The sequence below is a fragment of the Chionomys nivalis genome, chromosome 5 (genome assembly GCF_950005125.1).
Source record: "Chionomys nivalis chromosome 5, mChiNiv1.1, whole genome shotgun sequence".
NCBI lineage: Eukaryota > Metazoa > Chordata > Mammalia > Rodentia > Cricetidae > Chionomys > Chionomys nivalis.
Window position 1 is genome coordinate 100833733 of NC_080090.1, and position 23423 is coordinate 100857155.

At 47.8% G+C, this 23423-nt stretch overlaps 1 protein-coding gene across 1 annotated transcript in view; it reads right to left on the minus strand.

Annotated features, from left to right (window-relative positions):
* Positions 1 to 1850, minus strand: part of Tfcp2l1 (transcription factor CP2 like 1) — a 50384-nt gene extending 48534 nt beyond the window's left edge. Inside the window, exon 1 of the mRNA XM_057770287.1 lies at positions 1789 to 1850. Within this exon, the coding sequence (XP_057626270.1) occupies positions 1789 to 1850 (62 nt within the window). The remainder of the gene's footprint in view (positions 1 to 1788) is intronic.
* Between the last annotated feature and the right edge of the window lie 21573 nt (positions 1851 to 23423).

The window sequence follows — 23423 nt, forward strand, 5'->3', positions numbered from 1 at the left end:
AGGAGCGGGAGGGACCTGAAGGCCACTCACTATTCGGTGAAGTCAGATGGCTTGTAGAACTTCCAGCAGAACAATAATAATAATGATAAAGGAGGGCCGGAAGTTATCAAAATGGAAAGTCCCAGGGTTCATCCCAGCACTGTAAAAAATTAAATTAGCCAAGCGGCGGTGGCGCACACTTTTAATCCCAGCACTTGGGAGGCAGACGCAGGGGGATCTCTGTGAATTCAAGGCCAGCCTGGTCTACAGAGCAAGTTCCAGGACAGGCTCCAAAGGTCCACAGAGAAAATCCAAAGCAACAACAACAACAACAATAAATTAATTAACTTAAAAAATTTAAAAAGGAAAAAAGCAAAACAAAAATATCCTCGCTCTAGCACGGACCACAGGCCTTCAAGGAGGTCAAAAACTATTTGAAAGTAAAAATAAAAAAATAAAGGCAGCTTCCAAGAAGGGAACATGGACTGCCTTCACCCATTGCTCCCTCAAGGAACCAGGGCAACTTGGTAGCACTCAGCCCCAATGACTGACTTCCTCCTTCCTGCAAAGTCCAAATCCTAAAAGTATCTGGGTTAGCTCGCTAACTTCTATCTCAGGCCAAGATGCAAGACCACACCTTTCCTCTCACAAAACTGTCCCCCTAACAGGTGCCTCCCACTTTAACTCAAGGTCACCTTCAAATTCTTTAAGATAGGATGAGATACCTAGTGGCCACTCACCTAGTAGTAGATCAAAACAAACTACCAGCAACCCTATAGGTGTTACAGCTAACAGGTACTTACTCTGTAGCATTCTTAACTGTGGGCTTTGCATAACCTTCAGCACACCAGGATCTACAGTCAGACTGATTGCCACTTTCTATGACTTGGAGTTAAACAAACAAAAACTGAAGATACACCAGCAAAACCTAGTCAGGCTTAGGCTTTCTAAGAAGGGGGTGTCTTCCCAGAGGGCTTCTGACATAGAAACTTAAAAGTACACATAACAGAAAAGTCAAGCTGGGAGATTTGGGGGTCCAAAAAAGCACATAAGATTCTGCAGTTGGGATCGACTTCTGCTTGCAAGCTCACTTCTTCCTGAACCCACGTCCAACACCTACCTTTTGGGTTAAGTAAGGCACATATAATAAACTGTGAGCAGGATGGAAATAAAGACAGGTTGAAGCTGGTTCTGGCGAGTTCAGAAAATGAAATGTCTGCCTATTGGCCCTCCAGTCAGCTGTACCACGGTGGAAAAAAAGAATCCCGTAGTCACCGAAGCAAAGGGGGTGGGAGTGGGGGTGTCTACTTCCTAAAATAGAGAGAGTTCAGAGAACTTTGCGATACCCGCGGGACCCTCTTCCCTTGATGCACGCTAGAGAAATCCCGACAGTAGAGATTTAGAGGCCGGGGCCTGGGGGCCACACCAAGCTCACCCGGGCAGGGACGGCCAGCCCACCGGAGCCCGGGCCCTCAAGGCTACAGCGCAGACCGGCTCCCACCACCCACCTGTGGGCCCACCAGCCGCGACGAGCAAAGAGCGGGGCCTGGCTTCCTGGGACACAGGAGCTCCTGATGGATGTGGCAAGTTTATTTCTCCAACTGGAGAAGGGAGAGGAAAGGCTGCGGGACCGGGCCGGGGACGCTGCGAGCGACCGGGAGACCTCGGAGAGTCGCCTCGCTGGCATCAGCGCGCCGCCTCCCCAATCAGCCCCCCGGGGGTCTCCCGGAGAGTTTCCACCCCAATGGAGGCCGCACTGGTCCGTCGGCGCCCTGACCCCGATCGCAGGCAGGTGCTGTCCGGTCTTACCGCAGGTAGCTGCCAGAGTTGTGTTGGTTGTAGTGTTCGGGCTGCGTATGCCAGAACAGCATGGCTGGGGCTCCCGCAGCACCGGCCGGGGCGTGGCACCGAGTTGGACACGGCGACACCGGCCACCAGCAGTCCACCCCAAAGCAGCACTCGAACCCGAGCAGCCAGCGGGCGGCGCCTTTTATGGGCCTCGGGTGGGCGTGGCATTCTGGGGCGTGGTTACTGCCGGCCCACCCCCACGGCTAGCGCGGCTGGAGGGCGGCGCTGGGCCGCACCTGGCTGAGTCTTCCCGTGCCTTTCCGGGAGCTCGCTCCTGGCCACTGCCCCGGGGACGCGGCCACCCTCATTGCGGCCTACTGGCCTCTCGGCCCCGACGCTGAGCCCAGGGCAGATCCCCAGAGCCACGGGGCGGTTGTCAGTGGCAGGAGTACCTAGGCACTCTGGATCGCGTTAATGTTGCTTTTGGTTTTCCTTGCACTGAACACTGATGGTCTGGCCTTTTTTTTTTTTTTTCTCCTCCTTTGCTTTTTCTTTTCTTTAATCCCATTGCTAGGCATCTATGTGGTTCACTGCTGGCCTAACATACACAAAGCCCTAGGTTCTAAGCCCAGGTGTGGTAAAAACAGACCTGAAATCCCTGCTCTGGTGGAAGCAGAAAGACTACAAGTTCAAGGTCATTTTCTGCTACACAATAAGTTACGGAAATGCAGGAGAGCTTTCTGTAAAATTAAAAAAGAAAAAAGAAAAATAGACACCTGGGACTGTTATTCAGAGGCCAGTTACTGCTTAGTCGGAGTTGAGATGTGCCGGGGAAGAATCTGAAAACACAGTAGTTACAGAGACCACAGGGCTTGTGACAACCCTGCTTTGACAACCTAGGCTTGTGTGGCCCACAGAAAAGCTTAGGAAATAGGGTGAAGAAGTGGCCACAGGAAGCAGGGGTCTTTCCACTGTCTCCCTCCACTTCCTTCTTTCAGGATTGCCTTTTAGCTTACAATTCTCTCTCCGTTCCCACCCCATCCAGGGGATGGTAGCAGCATTGTACATTGGTGTGTGTGGAGTTCAGAGGGTAGTAACTTCTCCCTCTACCACGTGGGCCTGGGGATCGAACTAAGGTCTTCGGGATAGGCAGCAAGCACCTTTACTGAAGTGCCATCTTTCTGGCCTTTAAGGTTTGGATGTTTATATTGTGGCTGAGTGTAAACTAAGGTCAGGCAGGTGGGTAGGTAGGAAGGTGTTCAGTTTCTGGACCCTAGGACCTCAGCAAGGCATACATTCTGCTTATGAGGCTTTGGAGACCTGAGCCCTTCACTACCAGGGACTGCACATATACACAAGTCTTCCTTTCCGTGCTGGCCTGCTGTCTCTCCTGCTGCTCTGTGAGGAACCTGTCACTCCCTGCCTGCCTTTCCAGGGACCACCTCTGCTGTGCAGTCCGCTCCTGGAAGTCACGTGTCTCCAGAGGGTGGTCAACATTCCTGTGGCTGTCACACCCATCTCTTTGGATGTATGACAATGCAGAGGCCATTTTGGCCCCAGAGGTCCCGTGGAGAAACTGTGAGAAGTGAAGAAGCCATCACCTCTGTCTGCGGTTCCCACTCTCCCACATACTGAAACTAAAGAAGACCACTCAGTGCCCCATTAGAGGCCATGACAGTTACATGTGTTCAAGAGGAGAGCACTCTAGGAAAATGCCAGCGAGCCATGCCTTCCAGAGGCTCCTGTCATCCTAGCAAGGCCAGTGGGTGAGCAGAAGACACTGGCCAGTGTTACTGAAGAAGTACAAAATAGCCAAGCATGTTGGCTTATGCCTTTAATCCCAGCACTCAGGGTGCAGAGGCAGGCAGAGCTCTGTGAGTTTGAGGCCCGCCTGGTCTATAGAGCAAGTTCCAGGACAGTTAGAAATATACAGAGAAATCCTGTCTCGAAAAAACAACAGAATGACGAAACAAACAAACAAACAAAAAAATCCCAAGAAGCAAAAACTATTATGGGAACGGTGGGGGGTGGGGAGACAGTCTGCCTTTGGAGCTTCCAGGGTGTGGGATAGCAGCGACGGGCTGTAGTACCAATACGCAGAGGAAGGCCTCCAGGTGAGCACACATCACGTGCTAAGGCTCAGAGAAAGGGAATTCACAAAGGCAAGCACGTGGCAAGGGCTCAGACTTCACTGCTGAGTTGTGAGGTGTGGCCCGTGGGGGTTAATGCACCGCAGATTGTTTGTACCATACTTCTCTGTTGGTTCTCTCTCTTTCCCTCTCAACTGGGCCCCTGTGCCTTATGGAAGTAATGTTAGACTAGGTCCGGTCACATCCCTAGGGTACCATGAAGCGTCTTCCTCTGCCCCAGCTCTGAAACAACAGCAAGTTCATGGGAGAGGGGTGCTCACCTGCCTTCAGGCATCCCGGCCCCTCAGAACTCCAGCAAACACAAAAGTCATGTTAACACTCCCCAAACTGCAGGCTAGGGTGGCTTGCCGAATACTGGTCCTGAGAACCTCAAATTGGCTTTCTTTCTGGGCGGATCTAACGGGAAAAGAAATGTAGATCCTATTGTCCTAGTGTGTGGCAGGTGACCGCAAAACCTCTCCGGAGGGCAGGGGCAGCCTTTTGATTCCTGCTGGGAGGATAATGATGAATTTCTGAGCTTTTAACTTTTCAGTCTTTTGGGACACAATTAGTCTGCTATAGAGAAAACCGATATGCAGATGAACCATCTTTTCCCGTCTTTACTTTGTAAATGTATGCGATTTGCATATGATCGGAATATTGACTTTTGATTGCTTTTGCAAAAATTAATTTATTTGCGGGAGAGGGCTTGACACAGCCCTCACGGCGACGTCAGAGGGCAGCTTGCAGAGAGTCAACTCTCTCCTTCCAGCAAGTGGGTCCCGGGGCCCTAGCCCAGGTTGTCAGACTTGGAGGCAGGCACTGCATGGTACCCACTGAGCCATCTCACCAGCCCAGTGGCTGGATCTTCTTGACACACTCTCTCATCTTAACAAAGAGTCTGAGTGAGGTTCAGGAGGCGGATACCACAGTGGTGCACCCGGGTCCCTGCTGGCACTTGGGACTGGCCTGTGCACCCGTGGTGATGCAGTCCCTGTCCTCACGCCTTGAGTTCCTCTCTTCACCTGGTACTGGGAAAAACTTGTTATGATCAACATGTCAGTCTGCTCCGAGAATCAACCCCAGAGTCCTTAAAAAACAAAAATAAGCCCTCCATTTCCTGCGGAGTCCCTATGGTCACCCATTTAACATTTCCCAAGGGTCTCCCAGCTTTTCTTGGACACCACCATGACTCTGAAGCTTGTACCCTAAGAATATGATTTGAATGGGTGCTGGGAGTTCATGGCGGCCTGGGAAGGGGCTGGGATTGGACTGGAGGTATCAGGTGCTCATGGGCCTGCAGCTGTGAAGGAGTCGGGGAAGCAGTGGGCAGGGGGTCCAGTCAAACCATAAAGGCCTCCTAGTGGATGCCTTGAGGACCCCAGAGACCAAATGGCGCAGGGTGCCAAGTGCCCTGTCCTGAATGAGACACGTCTGATGGGCATGTTGGCACACAATAAATCATAAAATTTAATAAGAAAGAAACCATCAATAAGTATAAGGGACTTATTTGTGTACAAAAAAAGGGACTTTCTGTGTTCCACTTGCTTTTAAGTGTAATGTAGCACAGTTGGTAGGACACTTGCCCCGCGTACACAAAGCCCTGGATCCAATCCTCAGAACCAGCCAGTGATGCCTGGCTATAGTCCCAGAACTCTGGGTATCAGAAGTTCAAGGTCACCCTCAGAGAGTTCGAGGCCATCCTGGGATACATGAGACACTACTTCAAAATAGACAATAGTTTAAATGGCAGAGGAAGGTATCCCTACGTAAAGTTTTAGAAGTCAATAGTCAGAACCACTCACCATGGTACCCACTGGCCACAAAGGGCCACCGACCCGTACTGGGAATGTGAAGTCCACACAGACTGCAAAGACATGAATGAAGAAACAGGCTAAGATATAGCCCACTTGGATAGTGTGAGCCTAGAATGCACAGGGTCCTGAGCCCACCCCCAGCCTGACAAAAACAAACCCCACAAAACTATACCACAGTCGGTGAATAACTCATATGCCAACCATAGAAGAGATGATTATTTTTGGAAAAGGGTCGCATGTAGCCAAGGCTTGCCTTGAGTTCTTATAGAGCCGATCATCATCCTCACCTTCTGCTTCCCCTCCCACTGCCACAGACAACGGCCACCACCACATTTACAGAGTGGAAATGAAGCCCACGCCTCAAGCATACAAGGCTGGCACTCTACCAGCCGAGTTGCATCCTAGCCCCAGAACTCCTCATGCTCATAGGGCTGCCATGCCCTCTTGAGCAGACCCAGCAAACAGTCCTGGGTGCGTTGGCCACTTGCACTTTGGCACAGTGCCTTCCTTCTGGGGCCGAACAAGAAGCCTGTTATCAACTTCACATCTCCTGCAAATGTCCCTAGCTGCAAGTGCCAGCCTCTGAGAGAGACCACGAGCAGCATCTCTTCCTCATGGACAGAGCAGTGGGAAGGAAGTCTGGGGAAACAGTAGGAACCCCTCCCCAGGTCCCAGGAGGAGGGATGGAAGGCACGAACTTCCCTGGCACCTCCTCACATACCCGAGGGTATCACTGTCCCACATCACTGATGAGAAATCCCAAGCTCTGAGGAAGCTCAGCTTGTCCAGGCCTGCAAGGCTTGAGGGCCATAAAGACACTCTTATTAAATGTGCATCTTCTCTGCCCACCCCACCTCCCCACTGTAAATTCTCACTGAGCTCAAGTTGAACCCACACTGTCTTTGAACACTATTGTATAGCCAAGGATGACTTTGAACTTCTGATCCTTGGGCCTCCAAATCATGAGTGCTAGGGTGAAGGGTGCTCGCTACTGCATCCAGTTTGTGCAGTGCTGGAGATGGAACTCGGGGCTTAGTGCAGACTTAGCAAGCACTCCGCCCGCTGGGAGACTTGCCTGGCCCAGCATCTTGTTCATATTAAGAGATATCATGGATGGGGGCTGGAAGATGGCTCAGAGTTTAAGAGCACTGCTTGGTCTTCCGAAGGTCCTGAATTCAATCCCCAGCAACCACATGATGGCTCACAACCATCTGTGATGAGATCTGGTGCCCTCTTCTGGCCTGCAGGCTTGCATGCAGGCAGAACACTGTATATTTAATAAATGAATAAATAAATTTTTAAAAGATATCATTTATGGGCTACAGAGATAGCTCAGTGGTTACTGGCATTTGTAGCAATTCCAGATGTCCCAGATCAGTGCCCGGCTCTTCCCAATGTTAATGTAGTTTGTGCATGTCGCTGGTTTTGGAAATTAGGCTCTGTTTTGGGCCACCAAGAGCATGGGGGAGCCAAGTGTGGTGGCTCACTCTTGTAATCTCAGCATTTAGGAAGCTGCTGAGCCATGGAGCTCACTGTGGGTTCAGCCTAGCCTGGGCTACAGAGTGAGAGCCTGTATCTCAGCACAGAAAGAAAGAATGAGAAAGAGGAAAAAGAGAGAAGAGACAGAGACACGATAACACATTCCTGTGACTCCAGCACTGGAAGAGATGGAAGAATCAGAAGTCTAGGGCTAGTTGTGGCTACAGCATAGTGAATTAAGATAGAGGTCACCATGGGCTAAATAAGACCCCCTCGAAAAACAAAACAACAAAACCAAAACCCAAGAGGTACAGCAAACAGCACTAATATGGAGACTCCTAATTGGCCAAAGTGCTAAGAACAAATGACTGTCACGTGCTCAACCCTAAATGTGTCATCTGTATCAACACCCTCTCCCAGTCTCAGAGAGGAGAACACTATGGAGGAGGAATGTAAGAAAGGACGTAAGAGCCAGAGAATGGCAGGAAGGCTGGGAAATGCCGTCTTCTGGACGCAGCGTGGCCATTGTGCCCATGAACTCGCAGCAGCTGTTATTCCCGGCACTAGACCCAGCCAGTGAGATCAATCAACATTCCAGCAGGCAGCACTCCCTGAACTCAGTGGCTTAGCAACAAAAAAGGAGAGGTTCTGAAGTGGGGGTGCTGGGGGAGCCTGAGAGTGGAAGGGGAATTGGGGTGGTAGGGTCCATGTGCATTGTATACAGGTGTGAAACTGTATACAACTTATAAATAAAAAGACATTCTAAAAAAAACCCTTGTCCTACTAAATTAAATCACCGGATAAGATGCCCTCACAGGTAGGCATTCAGTAAGCTGAGGCAGAAGGATCTCCAGTTCAGGTCCTTACCGGGCATCTTAACCGCAAACCCTCCAGAAAAGCAAGCACTGTGTGGCCATCACACACAGACAGAGCTTCACTGTTGGCTTTGGTTACGGTTAGCAGTTTCTTTGAAGTTGTTAATAATATTCTTTCTCCTTAGGACTGAGGATGGCCTCCCTCAGTCCTCTAAGGAAATTTTATGAGTTTGCAGACAACACCCAAGCATATCACAAAACAACCCACCAACAAAATTTTGCCAGATGTCAGCTGCAACATCTGACTGTGGAAATAGGAAATGTGGGGGAAAACCTCACGTCTGAGAATCCATGAGCTATACTGACTCTGCACAATTGTGTGTGTGTATCGGGGGCAGGAGTGGGGTAGGGCAGGTTGTCCCCTTAGAATCTGTTTTACGGGGTTCGTGTAGCCCAGGCTGGCCTCAAACTCAGGCTGACAACAACCCTGGGCTCAGGATCCTCTGTCTCCATCTCCCGAGCACTGGGACTGGAGGGATTCATCACCATTATCTGACTTTGTGGCACTGGGGACTGAACCCAGGGCTTTGTACACCTTGGTTCTCAACCTGAATTTAAAAATAAATGAAAAAAAGGAAAAGAAGGAGGAGGAGAAGAAGAGGAGGAGGAAGACGATGACGAAGAATAAGCCAAAACAAACAAAAAACAAAAACCCGCTATATTTCCCATTCTGCTTTGCTGAGGGAATCACCCTGGCTTCCATGATGGACCATCTTTCTCTTTCTAGAAATTCTGTAGGAGATAAAAGTCTTTTGGGGAGGTTAGGGGTCCCCTGAAGACCTCTTGTTGTTTGGGGGTTTTTTTGCCCGTTTTCTATGTCATTTGATTTTTCTTTGGGGTGTTGTTATATAGCAAGGACCTCTCTGAAAAACCCTCCACATTCACCAGTGCCTGCCCCAAAGAGTCCATCCTAATCAGGCTCGGGAACTTGTTTACATTTTCTTGTGGAAGGGGTGGGGCCGGGACAGTCCTCGGGCTCTCACCTGAGATTCTCCTCGCTCTTCCTGGCCATTTGTATGCAATTTTGACTAATTAGCCCGGAGGTCTTGGGAGGTGTTAGGGCAGGTAGGCCGGGAAGGTTGACTGAGTCCCCTGGGAAGCCAGCATCCATGCTGAGTGAAAACTTTCTATTGGCCCTGCACTAGGGACCCCCACACTCATGATGGTACCCACTTGTGCTCGTGAGGACGCCCAATAAATGCATCAGTTCCCCAGGGTGACTGTGGTGGGACCGTACGTTGGTTTGTCTTTATGACCTTATGGGGTGGGTGTAGACATCATGCTTTCCCAGAAGGAATTCCTGTCACGTGGATAGAGCTCCCAGAGTCCAAGGCCTGGCCCCTGCTAAGCAAGCTCTCTACCACAGAGCTGCATCCCCAGTTGAGAATCCTGATCTTGAGGTGTAAGCAATATTCACCTAGATTAAAAAATAAATTAAAAAACCAAAATTACATTTCCCAGACCTGCTCAGAACAAGTATATAAGGCAATTGTGACCTCCGTGTCATGGATGGTGGAGGTTATGGGAGAATCCCACTGAAGGTGAAGCGAGGCCTCTCACAGGCGCTGTGTGGACTACTTCCCACAGCTAGAATTTCAATGTATTCTTGTTCAGTGTACCCAGGAGGCATGTGTTCATGGAAGGAGCTTTAAAAATAAAATCACACCCCAAAATACATACAATCACACCTGGAATACACAAATCACACCTGAAATACACACAATCACACCTGAAATATATACAGTCACACCTGAAATACACACAACCACACCTGAAATGCACACAATCACACCTGAATATATAAATCACACCTGAAATGTACACAATCACACCTGAAATACACAAGAATCACACCTGAAATGCACACAATCACACCTAAATATATACAATCACACCTGAAATGCACACAATCACACCTGAAATACACACAATCACACCTGAAATATATACAGTCACACCTGAAATACACACAACCACACCTGAAATGCACACAATCACATCTGAACTATATAAATCACACCTGAAATGTACACAATCACACCTGAAATACACAAGAATCACACCTGAAATGCACACAATCACACCCAAATATAGACAATCACACCTGAAATGCACACAATCACACCTGAAATACACACAGTCACACCTGATATATATATACAATCATATCTGAAATACACATAACTACACCTGAAATACACAAGAATCACACCTAAAATGCACACAATCACACCTGAAATACACAAGAATCACACCTGAAATGCACAAGAATCACACCCTGAAATGCACACAATCACACCTGAAATGCACAAGAATCACACCTGAAATGCACACAATCACACCTGAAATGCACCCTGAAACAAAAATTTGGAGCTAGTGGGCACAACTGTAGGAACCCTTAGCCTTCAGGCAGCATGTGAACTGTTTTCAGGGCATGAAGTGGCCCTTGGCTCTGCTCTGCTACTCCCTGCAGGGCCAGTGGTCTGAGTGCTCATTGGTCAGTGCCTCTGCAGAGGTAAGGGTCGGAAATAGCTCAAGATGACCCTCATAGCTGTTGTTTTGCTTTTTTGGAGGGAAAATCTGAAAGACATGATCATTGACTGGAGTTTTACTTTATATTTTTTTCTTTTAAAAAATATTTATCACTAACATCATCATCATTATGTTGTTGTTGTTATTATTATGTGTATGTGTCTGTGTGAGTATATGTGCACATGTTTATGTAGGAGCCGACACAGGCCAGAAGATAGTGTCAGATCCCAGAGCTGGATTACCATGTTGTGAACTACCAGATGTGGGTCTGGGAACCAGGTTTGGGTCCTATGCAAGAGCAGCAAGTGCTTTTAAACACCAAGACCTCTCTCCAGCCTCTTTATTTCTTTTTGACTCAATCTTGTTGTGTAGCTCGGGCTGTCCTTAAACTGGAGATCCTCCTGCCTCAGCCTCCCAAGAACTAAGATTATAGGTGGGAACCACCATAACTAGCTTTATATTTTCTTTTTTCTTTTTTTTTTTTTTTTTGGATTTTTCAAGACAGGGTTTCTCCGTAGATTTTGGTTCCTGTCCTAGAACTAGCTCTTGTAGACCGGGCTGGCCTCGAACTCACAGAGATCCACCTGCCTCTGCCTCCCGAGTGCTGGGATTAAAGGCATGTGCCACCACCACCAGGCTGACATTGACTTTGTAACAAACTTGTGTTCATAACTTAACAAGTGACAGCGTTTGTTATGGTGGTCCCTGGTCCCTCTAGATCCCCTCAAAAGTTGGACTTGCATTTCAAAGTGGCCCTGTTGCAGTGCCTTAAGACAGAATCATCAGGGCTTGCCAGAGGGCTCAGCAGGTAAAAGTGCCACCAGCCCCAATGACCATACTTTGAAGCGGGGACCCTCAGGGTAGAAGAAAAGAACCAACTTTAGCAAGTTGTATTCCAACCTCTACAAACATCCCATAGTGTGTACGCCCAAATGCGCGCGCACACACACAGCAAGTAAATTAATAAAATTCAGAATAATATTACCCCAGGAAGCTTTCAATAACTCCTTTTTTAAAGATTTAAAAAGGCTATATTTTACTGTAACTACGTGTGGATATGTGTGGCCATGAGCATGTAGGAGTGAGTGCAGGTGCCTACAGAGGCAGAAGAGGGTGTCATATCCCCTGGGGCTACCTCCTGTGGGTCTTGGGAATCGGTCCTCACCTCTTCAGCCCAGCCTCCTTTACCGTTTGCTTTGACTGCAGGTGCGTGCGACTTCTCAGTGATGGAACACGTGCCCAGGTGCACAAGGTCCCAGGTTACATCCCCAGTACTGCAAACTAACTAAGTAAATAAACACACAGGCAAGTCACCTCTGTGTCAGCGCTGTTTCAGTGAATGGGTGCTTGTCACACACTGGATGTGGTGCCCTGACATTCCACTGGCCCCGGCACTGGATTCCCCCACGGCTGCCCTACCTGTCCCTCCGTGGTGTTGGGGATTGAACTCAGGTGTGGGCTAGGCAAGAGTCTACCACTGAGCCTCCTCAGACCTCAGTTAGGAAACACTTAAGAGTTAAGGCAGTGGGTCAGGAGTAGAGTTTTGTAGTAATAGGAGCGGCATGGGCTGCGTCCCCGGCACCCGGCCGCCTGCCCGCATGGCTAGCTTATACCCCAAAATAATTACATGGAAACTGTATTTTTTTAAACACTGTCTGGCCCATTAGTTTTGGCCTCTTATTGGCTAGCTCTTACATATTGATCTAACCCATTTTTAATATTTTGTGTAGTCCCACGAGCTGGCTTACCAGGGAGAATCTTAACCTGTGTCTGTCTGGAGTGGGAGAATCATGGCGACTCTTTGACTTAGCTTTTTTTTTTTTACCATCCTGTTCTGTTTACTCCGCCTACCTAATTTTTGTCCTATTAAAGGGGCCAAGGCAGTTTTTTTATTACTTAACCAATGAAACAACAGATAGAAAGATGACCCACCTCCATCAGAGTTTGGGTAGGGATAGCTGTAGTCCTGAACGTGGCTTTCTTCTCAAACGCGCCACTAGCTTATCTGACTGGGCTGAGTGGTAGGGAAGCAGCCTGGTTGGGAAGGACATTGAGCAAGCTGTGTCTCGGCAGTCTCTCCCTGTACTTCTGGTTACTTCCAAGAGATGGTGAGTTTCTGTTTCAGTGGGTCCTCTTTCCTCTACCTCAGACTTGGCTGGAAAAGCCTCTGTGACTGGAAACAGCTTGGACAACGGGACTGTTTCCCCTTGGCCTTTATTTTACTTTATTACTTTTTGTTTGTTTTGTTGTTTGTTCTTCGAGAGAGGGTTTCTCTGTACCTTGGAACTGGCTCTGTAGACCAGGCAGGCCTCCAACCCACAGAGATCTGCCCGCCTCTGCCTCCCGAGTGCTAGGATTAACGGTGTGTACCACCCCATTGCCTGGACCCCCTGGCTGTTATTAGGAGGCAAAATCATGTGGGAGAGAAACAGGCTGATAGGAACAGGAGCTACAGGGGACGAGTTGGCAAGCCACTGCCATGCAGGGCTGTCCTGTCTGTTTTCTGTCACTATAACAAATTCAGGCTGGGGAGATGATTCAGCTGGGGAAGTGCTTGCAGTGTATGTGTAAGGACCAGGGCTTGATACCTAGAAGCCGTGTGTAGAGAAAGCCAGGACTGGGGCTGGAGAGGTGGCTCAGCGGTTAGGAGTGCATAACACTCTTACAGAGAACTGAGCTCAGTTCCCAGCACCCGGGACTGGCAACTCACAACCTCCTGTAACTCGAACTCCACGGTCTCCGAAGCACTCTTCTGGCCTCCTTGGGCATCTGAACTCATGTGCACACACCTGCACACAGACATACATGTATAGTGAAAAATAATTTTTAAAAAAAGCCATGGGGGCTGGAGAGATGGCTCAGAGCTTAAGAGCATTGCCTGCTCTTCCAAAGGTCCTGAGTTCAATTCCCAGCAACCACATGGTGGCTCACAACCATCTGTAATGGGGTCTGGTGCCCTCTTCTGGCCTGCAGGCATACACAGAATAATGTATACATAAGAAATATAAATATAAAAAAAAGCAAGGTGTAATCCTAGCACTGGGGAGATGGAGACAGGCAGATTCCTGGAACTCCCTGACCAGCCAGCCTAACCTACTTGCTGGGATCCAGGCCATTAAGAGACCCTGTTCCAAAAGCAAACCCAAACCAGGTAGATAGTATCCTGAGGAACGACACCAGAACTTGACCTCTAGCCTCTAACCACATGCACTTGTGTGTGTACACTCCTACAGCAAATAGAGATTTAGTTCTGAAGGCTGGGGGAGTCAAGAACATGGTATCTGCACTGGCGGGAGACAGCTGTGTCATAACATGTGGAGATGCTACATGGCAAGCCGCACCAGACAGCAAGCTGGAAGCAAGAGGCAGACAGCTATCCAAATCCATCCTCTTCTCAAGATCCCATTCTTTAAGACGATTTATTATTTATTTATGTATATGTGTGCGTGCCTGCATGAGTTTATGTGTGCCACATGTGTGTAGGAGGTGGAATGAGCTTTAGGGCCCCTGGAACTGGAACTACAGGTGGTTGTAAGTCACCATGTTGGCGTTGGGAACCAAGCCAGGGCTCTCTGCATGAGCAGTATAAGAGCTCTTGACCACTGAGCTATCCCTCCAGCTCAGGAGCCCACTCTCAAGATGCCCGAGATGCTGGAGCCTGACGGTTGCCAGCCTAGCTCAAGATTAAGTGTGAGACCTTGTCTCAAGGGAATAAGGGAGAGGATGATAAGGCACGACACCCAATGTCTTCTTGTGGAAGATGTCGTGGATGGGGGCACCCCATGTATGTACATACACCACACACTAATAATAATTTATGATGACTAAATTATAAAAAATTATAATATGCAAAAGAAAAGGATACATTTGTTACAGGCAGTCATAAAATACTCATGAGCCGGGTTGGAGAGATGGCTCCGAGGATAAGAGCACTGACTGCTCTTCCAGACAGCCTGAGTTCAGTTCTTAGCACTCACACGGTGGCTCAAAGCCATCTATAATGAGATATGGTGCCCTCTTCTGGCTTGCAAGCATACATGCAGGCAGGACACTGTATACATAATAATAAAAAAAGTACCGCTGGAAGATGGTGGTGCACGTACACCTTTAATCCCAGCACTTGGGAGGCAGAGGCAAGTGGATCTCCGTGAGTTCAAGGTCAGCCTGGTCTACAGAGTGAGTTCCAAGACAGCTAGGACTGTTACACAGAGAAACCCTGCCTCAAAATGGTAAATAAATAAATACCTGTTGAAACCAAATTAGGAAGCTGCCCATCAACATCAGTGAAATTGCAGCTAGAGTTAAGACTGTGTAGAGTGTTTGTCTAGGATGCATAAGGCCCTAGGTTCCAGCCCAACACAAATAAACAGGACGTGGCAGAGCACACCTGTAATCAAAGCACTGGAGGTAGAAGAAAGAGGCCCAGAGGTTCAAGGTCATCTTACTCTAGGTATTGAGTTCCAGACTCCTGAGATACAAGAGACCCAGGTGATGGAGGAGGGTCATCCGTCTATGTGTTACTTTCATTGGTTAATAAAGAAACTGCCTTGGCTTTTTGATAGGGCAGGATTTAGATAGGTGGAGTAGACAGAACAGAATGCTGGGAGAAAGAAAGCAGAGTCAGGCAGCTGCCATGGAGCCAGCCGCCAGGTCAGACATGTTGAATCTTTCCCGGTAAGCCACCATCTCGTGGTGCTACACAGATTATTAGAAATGGGTTAATCGGACTGGAGAGATGGCTCAGAGGTTAAGAGCATTGCCTGCTCTTCCAAAGGTCCTGAGTTCAATTCCAAGCAACCACATGGTGGCTCACAACCATCTGTAATGAGGTCTGGTGCCCTCTTCTGACCTGCAGACAGAATATTGTATACATAATAAATATTAAAAAAAAAAAGTGGGTTAATCAAGATGTGAGAATTAGCCGATAAGAGGCTAGAACTAACGGGCCAGGCAGTGTTTAAAAGAATACAGTTTGTGTGTTGTTATTTCAGGGCATAAGCTAGCCAGGCGGCTGGGAGACGGGTGGCAGGAATGCAGCCTGCTGTTCCTTCTACACCCAGGCTTAAAGCGATCAGTGAAATCAATTGCCTTTTCCTTCTCTCCACCCCCATCCTCTTCCAAACTAGTGAGTGCTCCCCTTTTCCAGACAGGCCCTGGCAGCTAGAGATTCCTAAGAGGTTCTGCAGAAGGTTGTGAGTTTGGTGGCCTGACCAACTGAGCTCATCTGAGACCAGCCAGGGCCCAAAAATTTGCTAACAAGAGTCAGGGATGAAATGGACTGATATGTCAGAGAAAGTGAGAGGAGGTCTGTGTGTGTGTGTGTGTGTGTGTGCCACTGTACAATCTGGAGTCCAGAGGACAATTAGCAGGAGTTTGTTCTCTCCCACTGTGGGTTCCAGGGATAGACAGAACACAGGTCATGAGGTGAGGTTTGGCAGCAAGAATCCCAGCTCTGTTTCTTACTAGCTATGTGACCCCAAGCAGGCTACTTGACCCTGATGTGCCTGTTTCCAGTCTATGAAATAGGAGTCATCAGGCTCCTGATTACAGATGGTTCTGTGGACCAAAGCCTGACAGACAGCAAACTCTCATCACTGAGACTGCAGGCTGAGGTGTCCAGTCATAGGCCAGGAAATGGAGAAGCAATAGGCACTGACTAGGTAGGCGTCAGACAGGTTCAGGAGTCTAGGCTCTTCTAGGGGAGACACTGAGGAGGTTCAGAGCCTGAACCAGATGCCTTCGTGCTCCATCCCACACCTCCCTGACTGGTCCCTCCGGACTCATCAGAGGAGGACGTGGAGGGGCTGCCTTTCAGAGCCTTTCAATACGTAACCCAGCATTAGATCCCCATTCCCATGACCTTTGTCCGCTCTTGCCTGGAGCCTCCAAAGTATGAGTTAATAAATACAGGAGGAACCAGAGGGGTCAGGGCGGTTTGGGCTGAGCTCATGGAAGAAGTCCATCCCTGAACAGAGAGCCTTGTGCCCAGCATGCCTGGACACGTCTGCCTGGGCTCTAACATGTACCTCTTTCAGTTAAAACTTGTGTGTGTGTGTGTGTGTACCTGTGTGTGTGTGTGTGTACCTATGGGTGTGTGTGTGTACATGCATGTGTGCACATTTGTGAAGACCAGAAGAGAACCTCAGGATCACTCCCCACCTTGCTTTTGAGACAGGGTCTCTCATTGGTCTGGAGCTAACACATTAGGTAAGGCTGGCTGCCCAGCAAGCCCGAGGCATCCTCTCCAGTGATGGCATTGCAAGGGTGTGCCACCACACCTGACATTTTACATGCCTAGGTTCTGGGCATTGAACTTGACAAGCACTTTACCAGCTGAGCTATCTCTCCCCAGCCTAGTCTATTTCACTTTCCATGGTCCTAGTTACGCTGTTGTTGGCTGTTGCTATAGTTACCCATAGCATCAGGCAAGGCGGCCCTCTAGGCTAAGTTTCCTGAGGCCTCATGCTCTTTTCTGCCCCAGTCTAGATTCCAGACTCTAGAACGTTCATGAAGGTTCATTGAGAAACAGGCCAGCAGACTCAGCATCGCCTGGGCACTTGCTAGGAATCCATTCTCAGGCTTACCACTGCTCTAGGGGGCTGGAGCTCCATAGGGTTCTATTGTATGCAAGGACCCAGATATCTCCACAACTGAAGGGAAAGTGTGGCCCAGTGAGGAGTAAAGGAAGCCGCTAAGCTGGTAGGGAGGAGCCTGGGGCCAGTCCTGGCCCCATTTGTCACTCTCTAGCTGGGGTTTTTCTGGGCCTCAGTTTCCTCATCTGGAACTGGAAAAGGACAGCAGTAATAAGTCACAGATGAGAATTCTTCAAAAACATTGTATGGATTGGTGAGATGGCTCAGCTGGTAAAACATACTTGCTGCAAAAGCCAGACGGCCTGAGTTCAACTCTCTGGATCCGAGTCAAAAGCGCCAGTGTGGCAGCCTTTCAGCCCAGCACTCCTGTGGCAAGACGGGAGCCAGAAGCAGGACAGCTGTCTGGGAACTTGCTTGTGCCAGTCAATGGCAGAAACAAAAGGTTCCTTATCTCCATTTCTATTTTGTAAAGTTTTTTTTTTTAGATTTATATTTTATGTGCATAAGTGTTTGCATGCATATATGTAGCACCACATGCGTGGTTGGTAGCCTGACAGTCAGAAGAGGGCATCTGATCCCCTGGAACTGGAGTTAGAGATGGCTGTGAGCTGCAGTGTGGATGCTGGGAAATGAATTCAGGTTTTCTGAAAGAGCAGCCAGTGTTCTTAACTGCTGATAGCCATTTCTCCAGTCCCTTGCCTGCATTTAAAAAATTGTGTGTGTTTGTCATTCTGTGTCTTCTCTCTTTGTGTCGGTCTGTCTGTCTGTCTATCTGTCCGTCTCTCGAGTGTGTGTGTGAGTGGGTGTGTGTGTGTGTGAGCGTGTGTGTGAAAGTCAAATGATAACATTTGAGTCAGTCGTCGCCTTCCACCTTGAGGATCCCAGGATTCGTGGAAAACCCCTTCAATGGCCGAGTTATCTCATCGGCCCTAATTTAAACCTTTTGAAAAGCACCAAACATCTCACAAAGGATGTTGAGTTCTCAGTCACCCTTCCTGCTAATGGGAGACTGTCATAAGCACGAAGGGACTTCATACCAGAGATTCTCATCTTGAGACCCTCAGCAGTTTCACGGGGTTCAGATCCCTTCTCTGACTTCCTTCAAAGCTGAGCAGACAGAAAGTTTAACTCCCAGAACCAGAAACGGCTGGAGAGTCTGGGCCTGCTGCCAGCCTGCCATCTTCCTGGAACAATAAGCAAAGGAGCAGCCATGGCGCTGGGCTTAGAGAACCAACAGAGGACACTGAGTCCGTCCTTCCTCTCTGAGGGTTTCCATGCTCGCTAATGCGTGGAACCTGAGTATGGGCAGAGGGGTGGGGCCATGGAGGGAGCAGAGCAGGTGACCAGCAGCCAAGAGTTGCTTGACATCACCTCTAAATTCACACAGCGCTTCTGCCAAGCAGTTCCTTTCTGTCTTGTTCTTTGAGATGGGTGCCTACTATATAGCCTAGGCTGGACTTGAACTCACAATTTTACCCCAGCTTCTCAAAACTGGGCCCTCAACATCCTCTGTGAGACCCCGAGACTGGGGGTCTATCCAGGTGTTATTCAGCCTTATAAAAGAAGGGGATTGTGACACTTGCTATATCATGGAAGAACTGTGAGGACATCGTGACCCATCAAAAGTATAAAAAGGTGGGATTCTATGTTTGACTATTAGAGTTACATATAATGTAGAAACTACATTCAGAGTCAGGGCGGAGTCACCACTTAGGTGATAAAGTTCTTGCCTTGCAAGCATAAGTACCCGCGTTTGTTCCCAGAATGCACATTAAAAAGTCAAACACAGAACTGCGTACTTGTAATCCGAGTGCAGGGGAAGCGGGGACAGGCAATGACCAGCTAGCCTAGCCTACTTGGTGAAATCCAATCAGTGAGAGACCCTCCCTCAAACAATGAAATGGCCAGCCCTTGAGGACGACCACCTGTGGCTGTCCACTGGCCTGCATGCACACCACACACGCGGCCCTCAGGGGGAGCAGGGATGGGAACTTCTCAGTGGTAGTGGGTGCCAATACGGCAAATGTTACATTACCAGGCTTCGAGGAGGCTGTGGAGCCAACCACTCCACTGTGCCCTCTTCTAGGGCCACACTACTGCTGGCACCCAGCAGTCAGTGCCAGGCCTACAGTGATGGAGGAAGGTCATTGGTTAAAAAATAAGAAACTGCCTTGGCCCATCTGATAGGGCAGAATTTAAATAGGCGGAGTAAACAGAACAGAATGCTGGGAGGAAGAGGAAGTGAGCTCAGATGCAGGGCAGCTCCTCTCAGAGCCAGACACGATGAAGCAAGCTGCCAGGTCAGACATGCTGAATCTTTCCTGGTAAGACTGGTGCTACGCAGATTATTAGAGATGGGTTGATCGGGATATGAGAATTAGCCAGTAAGGGCTAGAGCTAATGGGCCAAGCAGTGTTTAAAAGAATATAGTTTGTGTGTTGTTATTTCGGGGCATTAGCTAACCAGGCGACCAGGAGCTGGGGCGGCAGGAACACAGCCCGCAGCTCCTACTACAGAATGGCGCCCGACATGGTAGCAGCAATTTCTTGGGTCTGCTCTGCTTGCTAGAGGCAAGCAAGGCGCTCTCATCTAAGAGAGGCTTCCTGACTCAGCTTTAGCTGCAAAACCCTGCAGCTCATTAAGAGGTCCTGCCACGAAACACTTAAATGGTACTGATAAAAGCTGACTGCATGCTTGTTTGTTTTCAGCCATAGCAGGAAAAAAGCTGCGCTGTTTTAAAATGCCAGCTTTCTCAGCCATCCTGCCAGGACAAACTCTGACTGTTTGAGGCAGGAGGGCCGACTACAGAGAGAGGACTTGAGTGTTGTCTGTTGCAGCTTGCTTGCTGGTAGGGACCTTGAAATGCCATAGATTTGTGGCAATAAAAATGACTACAACCGGTATCTCCGCCATGAGGCTGGAAAGCTAAGGAATGGGCTGGATCCAGCCGTCAAAGCCACGGCTTTCGTCCTACTGATATTGCTCAGTAATTTAAAGGCTCATGTGGTCAGAAAAAGAGAGAGAGAGAGAGAGAGAGAGAGAGAGAGACAGTAAAGAGAGATTCAAAAACAAAGAAAACTTCTAAATGATTTACAGTGTGTTAAAAATATATGCAGGCTAAAAGTTAAAGTTCTTTTTTTTTTTTTAGATTTATTTATTTATTATGTATACAACATTCTGCCTCGATGTATGCCCGCACACCAGAAGAGGGCGCCAGATCTCATTACAGATGGTTGTGAGCCACCATGTGGTTGCTGGGAATTGAACTCAGGACCTCTGGAAGAGCAGCCAGTGCTCTTAACCTTTGAGCCATCTCTCCAGCCCCAAAGTTAAAGTTCTTAAAGTAAAAAAAAAAAAAACAAAAATAAGGAAGAAAGAGTAGTTGGGTGTGGTAGTACACACCTTTAATCCCAACACTTGGGAGGCAGAGGGAGATTTACCTATGTGACTTCAAGGTGTGGTAGCACACGCCTTTAATCCCAGTGCCTAAAAGGCAGAGACAAACAGATCTCTGTGAGTTCAAGGTGTAGTAGCACACACCTTTAATCCCAATGCCTAGGAGGCAGAGACAGAAGGATCTCTGAGAGTTCAAGGACAGCTTGGTTGACAGAGTTATTCCAGGTCAAAGATATAGAGAACCTGTCTCAAAAAGCAAAAAATAAAAGTAAAAATAAACAAAATAGAGGTTAAAATAAAGCGCACAAAGATGGAAAATACACAGAGAATCTTGATACTGTATGCTATTATGCTCTCTTTGAATTGTTTGAATGCTGAGGAAAGAGCAACAGCTGCTAAAAGATATTTGTTTATAAATGCTGCTGAACTAATCCAACATAGATATTTTGAAAATACCTTGACTTCAGAATTTGGATCTAAGGATACGATACTTTGGAAAAGAGTTTCTTCTTTTGTTTTCACAGACGATGAGATCCTGTGGATTGCTTCTATCCCAATATGGTATGATGGACCACGCCCTCCTGAAGGGTTGCTGTTAACACCTTCAAAAATTACTTTGCTCAACTGCCAACTGAGAGGAACCTAGCACACAGGTTATACCATGAAAGACCTGATTAACAGTGCCCCCATACAGCAGGAAGCTGTTTGGAGAGAAAAAACTGCGCCCATGTTCCCAAATATTGTTTATAAATGTTCTTTTACATTTAAAGGGGGATATGATATAGATATGAATAATTTGCATTGGTGTGGATTTTAAGGTCAATTTTGTTATATGTATATGTATTTCTGATCTTGATTAAGGTATTGTGATTGTGTAGTTCATTTAAAAATGTAATGTATATAGGTTGTTAATGGATAATCATTGATAATAGTCAAGCTTGTAGTTATGTTAGTTAAGATTTTCTAGATGTACATAGATATATTTTAGATAGGCATTCTTCATATCTTTCAAAGATTATAAAATATGGCATTTTAAGTGTTTTAATAACTTAGGACTTTTCATGACAATGAGACACTCTGCTCCTGGCAGCACCAATCTACTTCAAGAAGAAGATGGGCATCGAAGAGGATCCTTACAGAGTTTGAAAGTTATTTGGGTAAGAAACTGCTCTTGCCTGGACTGTTGCATAAACTGGACACAAAGAACTACAGAGAGAGGACTGCTGAACTTGCCTAAAGGTGAGATGGTCTTTCAGGGTTCCTGACTTATGAAAGAGTCTGCGAGACATTCTGTAGGACACAGAAGATAGTGACTGAACTGCCTTTGAAATTTCCTGCTTCATGGAAATGTCTGCTGGAAACTATGGGCCTGTAGGCCAAAGATGGATGCCCCAACAGTACAGAGAAACTTTGGGTGACTGTCAAGGCAGCAAGATGTCTCTGTCATTTCTAGAGTTTGAAAGTTGCTTATTTCTTGTTTGCTTAGGTAATATTGTATCTTTCTGGAGTCTTTGATGGAATTGAAGAATAGTTAGTTATAGTTATAGTTTTCCTTAGTTATGATAAAGATAAAATAGGTGTAAATATTGTAATTTTTACTTGATAACTGTTTTGTTATATGTAATTTTGCTATGTTAAAGTTAAAGCCTTCCTTTTTTTTTTTTGTTTAAACAGAAAAAGGGGAAATGATGGAGGAAGGTCATTGGTTAAAAAATAAAGAAACTGCCTTGGCCCATCTGATAGGGCAGAATTTAGATAGGCAGAGTAAACAGAACAGAATGCTGGGAGGAAGAGGAAGTGAGCTCAGATGCAGGGCAGCTCCTTTCAGAGCCAGATGTGATGAAGCAAGCCGCCAGGTCAGACATGCTGAATCTTTCCTGGTAAGACTGGTGCTACGGAGATTATTAGAGATGGGTTGATCGGGATATGAGAATTAGCCAGTAAGGGCTAGAGCTAATGGGCCAAGCAGTGTTTAAAAGAATATAGTTTGTGTGTTGTTATTTTGGGGCATAAGCTAAGCAGGCTACCAGGAGCTGGGGCGGCAGGAACACAGCCCGCAGCTCCTACTACACTGCAGAGGTCCCAGGGCTGCAGAGAGAGACAGCACAGACCAGCACTCGCTCTCACCAGGTCTGGTCTAGTCTCGGAGCCAGGGTCAGTTTCCTCCCTGTTTTGAGCTCTTCTAGAAGAGTGTTGTTGCTTGGCTGGGAAAATGGGGTTCAGACAGGAACTCGCTCAGGCAGCTGTTCTGTAAAAGGGCTGGGGACTCATACCCCATGTGCCCCCAGTTTCCTGTCTCATCACACAGCAGGGGCTGACGGAAGACACTGGATGGAGTGGGGGTTTCCTGGACAGTTAGACTTCTCTTAATTTTGAGACAGGGTCTATGTAGCCCTGGCTGCCCTAGAACTCATTTGTAGACCAAGCTAGCCTTGAACTCAGAGATCTACCTGGCTCTACCTCCCAAATTCTGGGGTCAAAGGCGTGCACCACCATCGCCTGGCTTTTTCTTTTCTTTTCTTTTTTTTTTTTTGAGATAGAGGGTCTGCCTATGTAGCTCTGGCTAGCATAGAACTTGCTATATAAACCAAGCTGTCGACCCACATGGTCGTTCACAGAGATCCATCTACCCCCTGAGTGCTGGGATTAAAGTTGTGCACCATCAAGCCAGTATTTGGTCTTTTGTATTTTGTTGACGTGGCTCTCCTGGAATTTACTACGTGGCTCAGGATGGCCTTGAACTGAGATTAAGGCATGCCTGGCTTTTTTTTTTTTCTTTTTAAATCTATTATTATTGTACGTATACGTGGGGAGGAGAGTCAAACTGTGGCTGGA